Here is a 15,010-nt window from a genome sequence, read left to right on the forward strand (position 1 = left end):
CATACTGTGAACCCTGAGACTGTGTTATTGACTGGAAAGACCTATTTCTAGTTGTGGTATGGCTCAGCCTTGGTACACACTTTTAATCCAAAAGTTTTCTGTTTATTGTAAACAGGATTAAAGAAAGTCAACAATAGGTCAAGATGCAGAGGATCAATCAGTTGATATGGAGTAAACATAGTTAAAAATATAAAGAGTAAGAGGGAGCTAGGGGTTTGCAGAGATGGCTCAGTGCTTAAAAGCACTAGTTGCTCTTCCAGAGGTCCTGAGTTCAATTCCCAGCAACCACGTGGTGGCTCACAACCATCTGTAATGGGAATGTGATGACCTCTTCTGGTGTGTCTGAAGACAGATACAGTGTACTCACATACATAAAATAAATGTTAAAAAAAGTGAAAGAGGGAGCCAGGAAGACACGTAGGGATGGATAGGGAGATGCACAGGAAGTAGAAGGGAGGGACATTAAGTTTGAAGAGTTTTTAAGATGTCATGGAGAAGGAGAGCTTGCTTTTCTTTTTGGGACAGTAGCTGAGGAAGAGGGTGAGGTGATTGCTTTTTGAAATAGCAGCCTTTCACCCCAGCATCTGGTTCTTGAGTCTTGATAAAATAGGGCTTTTGAGATTTTGTTAAAAAAAACAATACTCAGTACATTATTCACCACACACAACAGAGTATTTGTGCCTTTCACTTTACTAGGAACATGATTCTGTCATTGTCTGACTTTGTTTTGCCTAATTGTTATTTTGAAAATGATACAATAAAATATAAAGTGTTCATAACCTGGTGCCTTGTTAAATTTCTAAAATAGTCTTACAGTCTTGGCTTTATTGAACAAGTTTTATGGGCTGGCCCATTGGCTCAGCAGGTAAAGATGCTTGCCACCATTTTTAATGATGAGTTTAATCTACTTCTTGGACTCATGTCGCAGATGGAGAAAACTGACTCTAAACATGTTCTGTGGCACACATAAGGTTACACACACATATGCTCTGTCTCTGTCTCTGTCTGTCTCTTCCCCTTTCTCTCTGTCTCTGTCTGTCTGTCTGTCTGTCTCTGTCTCTGTCTTTCTCTCTCTCTCTCACACACACACACACACACACACACACACACACACACACACACACAATAAATAAATGCAATAAAGCAAGTTTTAAAATATAATGTCTTTTGATTAAAGACTATGAAATTAAAAAAAAAACAATATCTTGCTTTGGCAATAGTTTGGCCAAATGCATCCAATGAGTTAGTGCATGTTGAAAGTAACAAATACATATCATGAGATGGAGGAAATCTTGGATTCACTAGAGAAGAGAAACTTAGGCTCTCAGTTGTACAGAGTAAGTGTGTGTGAAGCATAAAAGATGAGAGCCCAGATAACTGTCACTACTTCTTGGTACCTGACAAGCCAAGAACTACCTACAGCTTTACTGGATTCAGGAGGACCCCACCACCATAGCCGTCCCTCCCCATGAGGTCACACTCCACTCAGTGCTGTAATGACAACCAAATTTCAAGCAAGAAATAACCATATTCAAACCACATTACTAAGTATCTAGAAGAATGCTACATTAAAGTACATCATCTGGACTTGATTGTATATGGTTTCATCATGATTTGAACACAAAATATTCAACCCGATTCCTGTCTATTCCTCAGACCCTACCTTACAAATTGCCAGCATATTTTAGTTAAAACCTTTTTTAAAATGTATTAATTTTTTTCAATGTATGAAGTGTTTTGTCTATGTATGTGTGTCATCGCATGCCTGGTTGATGCCCTCAGAGCCAGAAGAGGGCACTAGATGCCTGGGAACAGGAGTTATGGGTGTTATGAATATTATATGGCTGCTGGGAATTGAACTGGGTCTTCATCAAGAGCAACAGATGTTCCTTCATTCACTACTTGTAAAGGGAGGATAAATGGGTATGGTTATCTCATGCTTGTGAAAAATCAGCTTACTTGTAGGTTTCTCAGAATCATCTGTCTCCTAGGACCAAATCCATCTGAGGGTGAGTGTTAGCTGTGAGACATGGGGCAGTATCTGTTTCTGAGGAAGAGAATTTGTTGATTGTTTTGTCTACTGTAGAAATCGTATTATATTTGCAGAGTGTAAAGTCATAGTAGCATTTTATATTTAAAGTTTAAATTTAGGCTGGCCAATAGTGGTTCCACTAATTCACCTAAAATTAACCTTTTGTGCTAGTGTTATTGTGATTCACTTTATTGTAGCTGAAAATGAGCTGGCATTTATGGAGATGTGTATTTAAGAAACAGGTCTCACGTTGCTTATTCCTTGATAGTTAGACCGGAATATAAGACCATGCTGTCCCAGGCAGAGCGCCTGGTTCCCCAGGGCATGCGCAGAGTGGAGTTTTGTTGCATTAGCATGTGATCTTTTGCTTGCTCAGACATTCTTATTTTTATTTCCTTCCTTTCGATATAACCAGTATCATGTAAAATTCTTGATTACGTCCCATTTCCTAACAGAGACTCATACTAGAATGAAAACACAAGACAAAGCCTTTGCAAAAATACAAGCAGAAGCCAGCCAGGATGAAGAGTTTACTGACACAATAAGAAATATGTCTATAGTCTGATGTCTGTAGTCATTCTTCAGATGGGGCATGACTTAATAAATAAGCCTATTGTAAAGTTATTGCCATAAATTAAGGACTTTGAGATGGAGATTGCTTATGAACCCACATATTAAAAATTAAATATTAAAATCTAATATTTTAGTGTGAAAGTAAAAGAGATTGAATTCTACTGAACAATAACAGTAGGCAGGGCTGTATCAAATTAAAGAATCATTGTAGTTCTGAATCCAGTGGCACCACTGAATCTGAGTTACTAGACACTAAGAGCAGTTAGTGGGAATGTGATTGACTGGGTGTGTTTTAAAATCATGAGAGACAATGTGTTCATTTAGCATAGGGCCAACAATTATGTTGGTCTTGAAATTCATTATCAAAATCACCACTGGTGTGAAAGAACTCAAAGTGAAGGGAAATGAAGTATTTGTGACTTTGGTTGGCAGGGCTATGAGTGTTTCGGACAGCACAGAGGTCCAAGCACACATTCTGTTATTTGCTTAGCTTTCATTCTGGGTAAGTTATTTGCTGGGTGTCTCTATTTCTTCATCCGGAAAAGATGAAATTGAAAGCACCAACTTTTTGATGTTGTCTCCAGGATGCGATGCATTGGTTCAGTGGAGAAATCGCTGTGTGACTGTGCTCAGATGGTAGATGTGGCACTTGTACCTGATCAGGCAGAAAGGAAGAAAACTATCTGTCCCCGTTTTTTGCATGGGCAGAGTGCTCAAAGCCACCATGTTCTTTGGGAAGGTACTTGTCACTGCTTATTGTAAAAAGAGAAGGCAAAGTCATCAAAGGGAGGACTACACTTCAGGGCTCAAGAGTGTCCCTTCAAGAACCCTGTAGAGACTGTCTCTGCTGTCTGATCTCTATGTTGAATCAATTTTAAGAGGTCACATTGCTACTGGATGTGAGGTGGGTCAATGGAACTTCACCACTGCTCTGTCTTTCATTGAAAATCATTTGTTTAAGGAGCTGTGCAAGGTGTCTTACAAATGGAGTTAGACAAGGGCTTTAGAACATTCTATAAATTGCATTCTGTATACTTGTAAATTATGCTGACAGGCACTTCTAGAACACAATGAGGTCAAAATAGTCTCACTAAAAGTGGCCAAAAAAGGAGAAAGCTTACCAAGGTAATGTGGAGAGGAAATGCTTGTTAAATTCAATCGATCATTTAAAACAATGTGTTCTTATTATTTTTCATTACGTTTATGTGAATCTTCCAGAAGGATCAGATCACCCTAGGGCTGGTATTACAGGCCTTTGTGAACAGCCTGACAGAGATGCTAGGAAGCAGAGTCTTGTCCAAGGAAGAGCAGCAAGTACTATAAAGAACTGAGCCATTTCTCTAGACCCCTAGTCAACCAAAAGAATAAAAGTGATCAAAATTATTAAAATGCAGAATCATAGTGTTCCAAAGATTCAGTTATGAAGAACTTACTATATAATATATTGCATATTGTAAACATAAAGACATTATTAAAATACATTTCATGATTTTAAGTAGTTCACAGGTTAAGAGGCCAAAATAAACCAAATGAAACAAAGCAGACTATGAGTACCATGAATAGGGACAAAGTTTAATCGAGAAGTGCAGTGGTGGACTGAACCAGTCTACTAACCTCGTACATTGTCCTTGCGAAGTGCTGCATTAGTAGGTGGAGCCATCTCCTCAGTGAATGTTAATGTTTAAAAGCTCCATCGTTGACTAATCCTACACTATAGGGTACAGGATATAGATGGGCTCCATTTGAGAATGAGGTAACCTGAACGAAAACACAGAACCATCTAATTTATATGGTGGCTTGAACAAGTGCCTACCATCTCCTCACTTTATTCCAGAACTCAGTGTCATTCTAATTTCCTCCTCCTATCTCAATGGACATACACTTAATCAACAGATTCCTTCTTATGTATGTCCTCGCAAAATGAAATTCCGTTCTTTTCATGCCAGAGTCTAGTTCTAATTCTAGCTGACATCATTTTATAAAATGTCTAACCCAAATAATCACCTCCCACTTGACATGTCACTCCTGAGCAAGGCATTTAAGACTGAAAGAAGATGAATGTGATCCTCATCCGGGTTCACCCCTGTTTCTCTAACCACTGGTCTGTGGCATGACTGTATACTCTCGCATGCTAGTTTTTAATGTTGAAGCTTGAAACTTCATCCCCCAAATCTCGCTCCTCCAGTCTCAGCAAGGAAACCAAACTTTGAATCTTCCAAGACTTTGTATGGAGACTCTATCCTTTGTTAAATATTCATTGAGGACAACATTCATTATTGAGGAGACTCAACAATCCTCACAATAGTCCTCAAGAAAACTATAGCCACAGAATACCTCTTTACCCCTGTATTAGCACATCATCATCTGTGCAGCTGCCAATAACCTCCACGGGACTGAACACCACAGGCCAAGGTGGAGCTTTCTGCCTTTAAAGTTTCAGTCTTCATATTATGTCTGTTATGGAGAAGCTAGACAGAAAATACTTCCAGGAGCAATGGTATCAGATTTTTGTAAGAAGTGGGATGAACGAGATCGTGTTTGTTTAGTAGTGGAGTGACTTTGGAAATGTCAGTTATGTCAGTTTGGGATACTTGGAAATGTAGCGCCCTTACTTAAAATCTCATTATGGGTCTTCTTTAATGTACAAACAGTTGCCAGACTAAACTTTATCCTTTCTTCCAAGAAAATTGATGCAGAACTCCTGGGCTTAGTGAAGACGTATTGATTATATTGATAGATTTGAGGAAAGATCTTCCACATTACTCTTAGAAGATGTACTTTGATGAAGGACTGTCCTGATCACTGTGGAATTTAAAATACTTGGGCCCTTAGGTGACTCACAGGGCTTCATTCCAACTCTACGACATATTTCAGAGACATGATGGTATTCACGATGTATAGTCAGTATCTCCTGTTCTTATGGAAAAGTACACAAGTAATCATGGTTTGGAACTGTTGCAGAAAACATTCCCCGCCTGCACTGGGAATGTCATGACGCTGGCTGCAAAAGTAACAGCTCCGACATCTTTCCACCCCAAACCATGTCTGCTTCGAGTTATCAGTAGTGGCTAATATCCTAGCTCCTCTAGGAGATTTTCTGCATGTGAATTATTAAAGGCAATTATTATAATACTTCCTGGAACAATCCATTCTAATCTTAACTATTGTATGTTACTAAGATAAATTAAAATGGAAAGAAAAGGCTTGGACAGATACAAGTCACAGAAACCTGGAGCACAGTGGAGGGTGGGGGTAGGGGTGGGATCTCTGCTGCCACAGACTTTAAGGAAACCGGTGCCCATTATTGTAGAGACAACCAACTGTTTTAGTGAAAACGTTCTGATTGGGTAACGCACAGTGGTTTGGAACCAGGCAAATCATCTCTGGGGCTTTAGTGTTTTTTTAAAAAAAAATTCAAAGAACTCTATGCGGAATCCTGTAATAACTGTGGATCTTAAATTTGAAAGATCCATGCATAACAAGAAGGTATTAAGTAAAACTGATGTGCTCACGTGGTATCTAGAGGAAGAACTGTTAGGAGGAAGATCGGAGCCCTAGCCAGAGGTGTAACCTACAGAACTGAAGGTGTAGGCAGAAAAGCAAACTTGGAAGGAGAGAGAGAGAGAGAGAGAGAGAGAGAGAGAGAGAGAGAGAGAGAGAGAGAGAGAGAGAGAGAGAGAGAGAGAGAGAGAGAGAGGAGAGAGAGAGAGAGAGAGAGAGAGAGAGAGAGAGAGAGATCTGACTCGTTTTTTTGTTTTTTTTTTTTGTTTAATCTCCATGCCAAATGCCTAAGGGTTGCTTCCAGCCTTTTGGTGTCTGCACTTAGGGAATTTTCAATCAGTTCTCAAACAGCAACGCTGGTTGCGGCTGGCTTGCTCAAGGCCAAGACAGATATCCTTTCCTTTTTCCTTTTAACATAAGTAACTTTGTTTTCACGACAAAACCCACCCATAGTTCTCATCTCTGTCTCTCTCATCCTGGGCCAGAGAAGACAGAGCGCTTGGCCAGGAGAAGATCAAACCGAATGGTGAGGACTATCCTTTTTAGAACTGCGGTTGTAGCTGCCAAGGAGTAGCCAACAAGCACCAGATTTATGTGCACTTTGAAAGAAGCACCTTTACCATTGGCTTTTTGAGCGGCGCTGTCGCTAGGGAGCGAGCACCGCCTCAGGGAGCAGCTTGGAGCTGGGCTCACACCGTGGCGCGCTCTGGGCGGCTCCGCGCTGTTGCCCCTGTGGCTCGCGCTGTCCCTGGCTCGGCTCGTGGAGACGCTGCGCAGACACTAGCCTTTGGCCACCGGCTCCTGCTGCTGCTGCCGCCCAGAGGACAGACCAGCCTCTGCCCGCGATTTCCCCTCGGCAGCAGCGCTGCAGAGAGCGGGTGGGCGCGAGCTGCAGGATGCGAGGTAGTTCTCCCCTCACCTCGGAGTTGTCTGAGTTGGCAGAGCCTCGCCCGGGTTCCTTGAGTCCTGCTCCCTTCGGGTTCGCTCCTCACCAGTTTGCTAGCCATCGCTGTGCCAGGAAGCCCAGGCAACCCAGCTCCTGTCGTGGGTCCATCCTGGGCCAGAGGAGGGCTGTCCCCAGCCAAGGCGCACTGTCTTCTCTCTGCTGACCCATCTGTTTTCCCATGGCGTCTCGTCAACAGACCCGAATCCAGGCTTACCTGGAGAAAAACAAGATCGGTCCTCTGTTTGAGGTAAGGAGCCCTGGTGGGAATGGTCCCGCTCTCTTTGGGGGTGCTGGTGGTGCAGAAATAAAATCAGAATTCCCTTAAGCGTAGGTAGGGTGTTGAGCAATTGCGCGGGAGAGGGAGCCCTGTCCAGCTAGGTGTTTGCAGCCAGGCTGGCACTTGGCCAGTTACCTGGATACTGACAGGTGAGCTCTGGAGGGCCCAACTTCAGCCCAACAGCACACAATTGGAGCCATCTGACTGTCTTGCCTCTAGTAGCCGTTTGGCAGGGCTTAGACAGCGTGAGACAGGCAATCCAGATGTACATCCTCAGACTATCTACACACACACACACACACACACACACACACACACACACACACACACACACACTCCCCGAATTCACATTATCTTGTATGTCTAATTTTCTTATTTTAAATACGAGCAGTAGTAGAACCTGAAAAAGTGGAGGAGTTGACCGGCTGGAGAAAAAAAAAATGTTAAAGCTGGTCCATTGGGAAGCACATGGGACTGTGGCTGAAACCAGAGCCCTCTGCACAGCCTCTGTACTCGCTCTCTGAGGTGGAAAGGAGCAGAGAACGGTTTTAGGAAAACACGCCTTTTCCGAGGACACTGTGAAAAAGAACTAAACAAGAGGGAAAATTTGACCTAAGGGGCAGAAAGCAGGCACCACCTATGTGTTAAGCATCAGCAGGTTGTCAGTTGCTGGCCAGATGCTGGAGTGCCAGGAAGTCAAGTGGCCAGGCTCACGTGGGAGGGATGCCCGAGGCCCCTCACTCTGCAGTCCACTATCCTGTGACCCGCACACCTGAGAAGCAGCTGCCTATGTCTTAGGCTGAGGAACTGGGGAGAAAGAGGAAGAGCATGCTTTAGTGATCCGAGCAGCTTCTTAGAGACTGGAGCAGCAGAGATCTGCAGACGGACGGGGTGGGGGTGGGGGGCATTAATGCCTCTGCCTAAAAGGGCTCCTGGGGGCACAAAAAGATATTTTCCCTGGGAAGGGCAGGTTTCAAATAATTAAGTGTTTCCAAGTTTTTCTGCCCGATCTTAAGTTAATGTGGTAACATTTTGAAAAGTTGGAGAACTCTTTCAGTGAAAACTCTGTTAAAGGTGCCACAAAGTCTTGCAGGTCACTTAATTTTTAGTTTGTTTCAAAAATGTCAGCACAGGAAATTTTGCTTCTGCTAAATCCTTACCCCACAGCCATGCGAGCCCTTAGCATCCTTCCGTATCCCCAGTGTAATGATTATAAATTACGTACAGCCTCCCAACAGGAAAACTCAGAAAGGTAGACACGGATTATGAAATGGTATGTGAATTCCATCAAAATAAGAAGCTGAAGCATTTCGGCGGTATTTGTTGGCTTCATTCCTGGAATATAAAGCAGAGTTAGCCAAGGAAAAAAATAAGGGAGTTGCTTTTAATAGATTCCCCTTCTCACCTGACTTATTTAAAAACGCCCACCGTTCTTTCCAAGTGACAATAATGGAATTAACTTTCTCCATGATTAGGGAAAAAGCTGGACTTGATATTTATCAGCAGTCTCCTCCCCTTCAATGCTCAGCAGCTAATTTCCCTTTGAAGAGTTTTAAGTGACTAAGAAAATTGCTTCACGAAAGCTTTAGATCTCCCCACCCTAACCAACAGAATCCTATGCTTTTGTACTTTACTGGATGCACATTACGTAATCCCCAGCAGCTTTGAGTGAAGTGGTGAGTAGTTCATTTTTAAGGGTTGATGTGCACTTTCCATAACTGAAGGGAGGAAAACGGATAGGAAGTTCTCATCTGCTCAGAGCAGGGTGGGTGCCGGTATGTGGGCAATGACTATGGTAGAGTTTGACTCTGAGAGTAGAATTGGCCAATTTTACCCATTTGGGAACTCATACCAATTAGTAGCCTATTGCTCCTCAAGTTAGAGTCAATGCAGAAGTCAGACGTGGTGGCCGCACCTGCAGTCCTAGCACCTGTTGGACTGTGGTAAGATGGTCCCTACAGTCTCCTTCAGTCTGAGCTACAGAGTGAGTTAAAAAAAAAATAGTCTGGGCTATAGCGAAAAACATGCCACAAAGAAAACAAAACCCAAACTAATCAATCAAGCAAACAAAACCGGCCCAGAAATATCGATGGGATGGATGTTGGTGATATAAAATTCCTGCGACCCAGTGTTTCTCAGAACTGAAGTGGAAGCTCAGTGGAGACCCCCCCACCCTCAGGTCTGGAAGAGAAGACTACAGCAATATATTGCCTCCATTCTTGAGCCATATTTTAAGAAATGAAAATGCAAGCTAAAAATTTCTTTTAAGAAAGTAACAATTTAAAATAGGTAGCTACCATCATTGTTACCCAAACTGTATTAGGTGGGGGCCCAAGGATACAGGCTTCTTCAGTGGTCAGAACGTTCACTGAGAGGATGTCCCACTGTGTGCTTTGTGTGATAGGAATATTTGGAACCCCCTTCCTTTTTATTACAGTGAAACATTTCAAAGGGAGCGGATCAAAGTTATTCAAAGAATGTCAAATAGGAAAGATAGCCTTCTCCCTGGGATTGAGAAAGGCTGAACTTTTTTGGAGATTTTGAAAAGACCATGACCCTGGTTGTGCTGATTAGACCTTCCTAAACAGACCATGTTGCATTCCTAGCGATCCACCTGCCTCTGCCTCCCAAATGCTGGAAAGTTAAGGGCATGCATCACTACACCAGGCTTAATTTATAAAAATCCATAAGATTTCTGTACTTAGTTTATCGACAATACTGTTTCACTAGTGATGCTTAAAAATTGCTTTGTACACCACAATCAAAATAAACTGAAACTAACTTTGATTTCAGGTGATCTAGGAACATGCATTTAAACTACCTTTAACTATGAATAAAAATAGTTTGAAACATCACAGAACCATGCCTAAAGATCATTGCGTAAGAGTCCTGGGTGGTGACATTTGAAAAGGGTACAAACACATATAAGATGAAAATGACTCGCACTCCACAAACTCTGAGATTTATGTAGCGTGTAATAATTTCAGTTTCCCTTTGGCTTATTAAAGTCAGTTAAGCAGAGCGGAACTTGGGCATTTGACTTATAGGAGTGTTTCACAGGGTTGTGATACAGCAGAAGAAGTGTGACTTTGATCACTTCAAAATTTACGTCTAAGTTCTTAACTGGCAAGATGTAAAATGGTCCCTGTCCCACCAAAGTGGAGTAGTTTTATAACAAATGTAAAACGTGTGCTGCGAAAACAGGAGTTGTGTCAAACCCCAGGGCCAGAAAGTTAATAGCTTAAAAGTAATTCAGTACTTGAATTGTCTGGCTTAGGCAATTACAGTGGCCCTTTTGTCTGCAGTAGACATCATTAAACTTAGTTCATGAGAGATTATATGGTATAGATCATCCAAATTTATCATTTTCCATACAAAGAGGTATGCAGATTTTTAGATTTTTTCATTTCCATTAACTATACAGAATAATTATTAACTGGCTACTGGTTAGAAAGATTCTCAAGGTAGCATGTGTATTGCTTCTGGCCTCACACGAGACTACGACATCCCGAACCACTGCAAAGCAGAACAGTGCTGACACTAGTGTATTTTCACGTAAATTTTAAGTATATGTGTACGCTGACGGTGTGGCCAGTGAAACTCATTATATTTCTTTAAATATGGTTTAATGCTCTCAAAGTAGAATACACTCATGTTCTTATCATGTTTGTGCTTCAGTGTGGTACTACTCACATAGCCTAAATTTGTATGAACTGATTTGCTGCACACAGGGAGAGTTGGACTCATGGTCAGATCTGAAGCATCCTTAGACTCATGAGATACATTATGCTGCGGTGGCTTTGCTCATCTTTGGTACCTACATATCTGGAAGCTCAAACTCCAATGTTTCCATCCTTCCCTAGCTCATGACTATCCTTTGTTTCTATGTTATAGTCTGAAAAGACTTTGCTCTCATTAGGGAGCATTCCTGAATGTGGAGGTGGTACACAGGGTGACAGCTGTGATTGGCATGCTATGAATAGGGTAAGGAAGGATGCCTATGCTAGACTCACAAGCTAAGCTCCATGCCTACCTTGTTCTGAAAGATTAATGTAAAAATTGTGTTTGTAGTAAAGTGCTTTCTGGGAAGAGGTAATAAAAATACTACCTTGTTATTTAGAAAGTCTTCACATTAATAAGCCAATACAGTTTTGAAATAACTCTTGTCAGAGATTTCTACCCAGTTCTTGAAGTTATAAGGATGTTCTTGTTTCTAACTTTATATTGGTCTTTATAATCCTGGAACAGTTACAGAGTCAAAGATGAGGAAAGATGTTTATTTTAATCAAGTTTCCTAGAGTCAAAGGTAATACATTCCTATTGATTTAACCTCAAAATGATCTGTTAAAATGTATCTGACATGCTTTAGATTATTAACCCATTAATTTTGACCCATACCTTGTTACATCTTATTTTCAAACAGTTTACAAGGAAATAAAATGACTCCAAAATGAAATAGCGCTGGGAACGTAGCCCAGTGGGAAAGAACTTGACTTCCACACACAAGATCTGGACTTAATTGTGAACACTCCTCTTAACAACAAAAGGAGAGCATCCAAACCAACCAATCTGTAATGAGATCTGATGTCTCTTCTGTTTAATGCTCTATCACAAGCATACATGCAAGTATAGTACTCATATACATAAATAAATTCTTTAACAAAAATCATGCAAGCCAGTTTTGTCAGGAATAAAGACAGGGATAGCATTAAAAGTGGGGAAAGTTTGGATGTTAGAACTGAGTTGCAGGTACCATCTAATCTCATGTCTTTCAATAACAGGTTTAGGCTTCACTTATGCTAAGGTGTCTGTACCACATTTATATCTTTGCTCTGTTTGCTGTGAGAAGCTAGGAGTAACAATACCTGAGTAGCAATGAGCACACTTGGTACCCAGATTGTGGTATCGACTTATCTTTCCCTACTAGAAAAATCAAATATCGCTAAAGGAATGGCTGGTCCTCGGTTTGGATAAGATGAATGAACTTAGCTCATCTTACTGCTGTTTAAAGGGTGATTATGATGTCACAAGAACAGAGAGGACAGTTTTGGGAGACTCCTAAACCAGAGTCAACTAAAGATCAAAATATAGAATTAAGATAAAAGTTTATCATAGTGGATAAAATAGAATATTTTATTCCACTAAGATTTAATGGAATATAGAATGTGTTTGATTCTTGGAAGAGGAGAAAGGTTAACTAGTAGAATGCCAGTAGTAACATTCAAAGGATTAAGAGATTGGGAAAATTGCTAATTCATAGCCCAGGTAAGAAAAGGCAACAACTGTTGAACTGCTGAGAGGAAGTTGGATGGATGGTAAGATGTGACATATTCCCAAGGCATTTTCCCATGAAATATTTAGTATTTCTAAATGTTAATGTAACTTTCCAGTAGAGAAGACTGGCATAAACCATTTTCTTCCAATGATAATGTTTGCAACCAGCTTGAAGGGGTCTTATGCACTCTGTAGATGGAAATCATGGGTAGGAAAGGAGAATCTCTTCAAGGGCTGGTCTTAGGCAGTGGCCAGTGTCACATCTACAAGGTCTGGGGTATCTGAGTGCACTGTCCCTAAAGGCTTTACAGTTACCTGGGACTCTTCTAGTGACCAGGACTTGCCATTTCTTTGGCTCACCACAGCATTCTGTTTGTCTTCAGCCTCAATTTTCTAGCCTTTTCATTTCCTTTTTCCTCTTTGTTCCAGCACTGGCCATTGTCACAATATGCTTACCTTCCTTCTCATTAGCTGTCAGTGAGCTAGCTTCCTGCTTTTCTGATTCAGCCTGCAGACCACACTGCTGTGGATAGTCAGTCTGTGATAACTCAGTCCGTAAAACAAGACTTAGACTCTGCAGTGTGGATTTTCAGCAGTGGAAGCTGGGGGCCCACTGAGGACGTGAGAGGCTCTAAGGATTCAGAGTTTCTACAGAGCTTGGTTTACACTAGAGCCAATCACAGATAAAAGTTCTACCCAATCCCATGTTCTGGCTCTCTTTCAAAATAAAACAAAATGTAGGGAGGTAGGGAATATACTGGAGGAGTGTTTGTGGGATCAAGCAATATAATCAAATTCGGTGTATAAAATATTTTAATAGAAAAATAAAAATGAAGTCCAAATCCATGTTTTGGGATGGTGCACTGTACTTCACTACATCTCTGTCTAAGCACTGAATGCCATCATTGGATAAAAGTAAAAGGTTATAGGCAATAATTAAAACACTTTTACAATGGTTTAATCGAATGTTTTGCATAATAGATCACCAGAGAGAAGGAAGAAAAGGGAGCAGAGATAGGAAACTAAATAGGAACAGAAAAAGCTTTACTTCATTTATAGCACATTCTTGGGTGGAAATATTTGATGTATGGGTGATCTCCTTCTGTCTTTTTTTTTTTTTAACTCGAGTATTTCTTATTTACATTTCGATTGTTACTCCCTTTCCTGGTTTCCGGGCCAACATCCCCCTAACTCCCCCACTCCCCTTCTCTATGGCTGTTCCCCTCCCCATCCTCCCCTCATTACCGACATTCCCCCAACAATCACATTCACTGGGGGTTCAGTCTTTGCAGGACCAAGGGCTTCCCCTCCCACTGGTGCTCTTACTAGGCTATTCATTGCTACCTATGAGGTTGGAGCCCAGGGTCAGTCCATGTATAGTCTTGGGTAGTGGCTTAGTCCCTGGAAGCTCTGGTTGCTTGGCATTGTTGTTCATATGGGGTCTCGAGCCCCTTCAAGCTCTTCCAGTCCATTCTCTGATTCCTTCAATGGGGGTCCCGTTCTCAGTTCAGTGGTTTGCTGCTGGCATTTGCCTGTGTAGTTGCTGTATTCTGGCTGTGTCTCTCAGGAGAGGTCTACATCCGGTTCCTGTCGGCCTGCACTTCTTTGCTTCATCCATTTTGTCTAATTGGGTGGCTGTATATGTATGGGCCACATGTGGGGCAGGCTCTGAATGGGTGTTCCTTCTGCCTCTGTTTTAATCTTTGCCTCCCTATTCCCTGCCAAGGGTATTCTTGTTTGCCTTTTAAAGAAGGAGTGAAGCATTCTCATTTTGATCATCCGTCTTGAGTTTCATGTGTTCTGTGCATCTAAAGAGTCTTCTTAGACACAGAACGTTCGTGTCTCGCTCTCTTTTTTAAAATTTTATTTTATTTTTAAAACATTTTTTACTGGAGTTTTAAAAATTTTATATTTCAAATGTTATCTCCTTTCCCGGTTTCCTGTTTAAAACCCCCTATCCCAGCCTCATTCCCCCCTTCTTCTATGAGGGTGTTCCCCTGCCCATCCACCCACCCCTTCCTGCCTTCCTGCCCTGACACTCCCCTACACTGGGGGCTCCAGCCTTGGCAGGACCAAGGGCTTTTCCTCCCACTGGTGCCCAACAAGGCCATCCTCTGCTACATATGCAGCTGGAACCATGAGTCTGTCCATGTGTACTCTTTGGATGGTGGTTTAGTGCCTGGGAGCTCTGGTTGGTTGGTATTGTTGGTCTTATGGGGTTGCAAACCCCTTCAGATCCTTCTGTCCTTTCTCTAACTCCTTCAATGGGGACCTCATTCTCAGTTCAATGGTTGGCTGCGAACATTCAACTCTGTATTTGCCATGTTCTGGCAGAGCCTCTCAGGAGACAGATATATCAGGTTCCTGTCAACATGCACTTCTTTTCTTCATCAATATTGTCTAGTTT

General features: G+C 41.7%; 1 protein-coding gene across 1 annotated transcript in view; it reads left to right on the forward strand.

The window, feature by feature from the left end:
- The first annotated feature begins 6,773 nt into the window (after window positions 1–6,773).
- The window catches only part of LOC116903930 (uncharacterized protein C8orf34 homolog), a 110,348-nt gene continuing 102,111 nt past the window's right edge, over window positions 6,774–15,010 (forward strand). Inside the window, exon 1 of the mRNA XM_032906705.1 lies at window positions 6,774–7,299. Within this exon, the coding sequence (XP_032762596.1) occupies window positions 7,231–7,299 (69 nt within the window). The 5' untranslated portion in view covers window positions 6,774–7,230. The remainder of the gene's footprint in view (window positions 7,300–15,010) is intronic.

Source organism: Rattus rattus, chromosome 1, assembly GCF_011064425.1.
Source record: "Rattus rattus isolate New Zealand chromosome 1, Rrattus_CSIRO_v1, whole genome shotgun sequence".
NCBI classification, from domain to species: domain Eukaryota; kingdom Metazoa; phylum Chordata; class Mammalia; order Rodentia; family Muridae; genus Rattus; species Rattus rattus.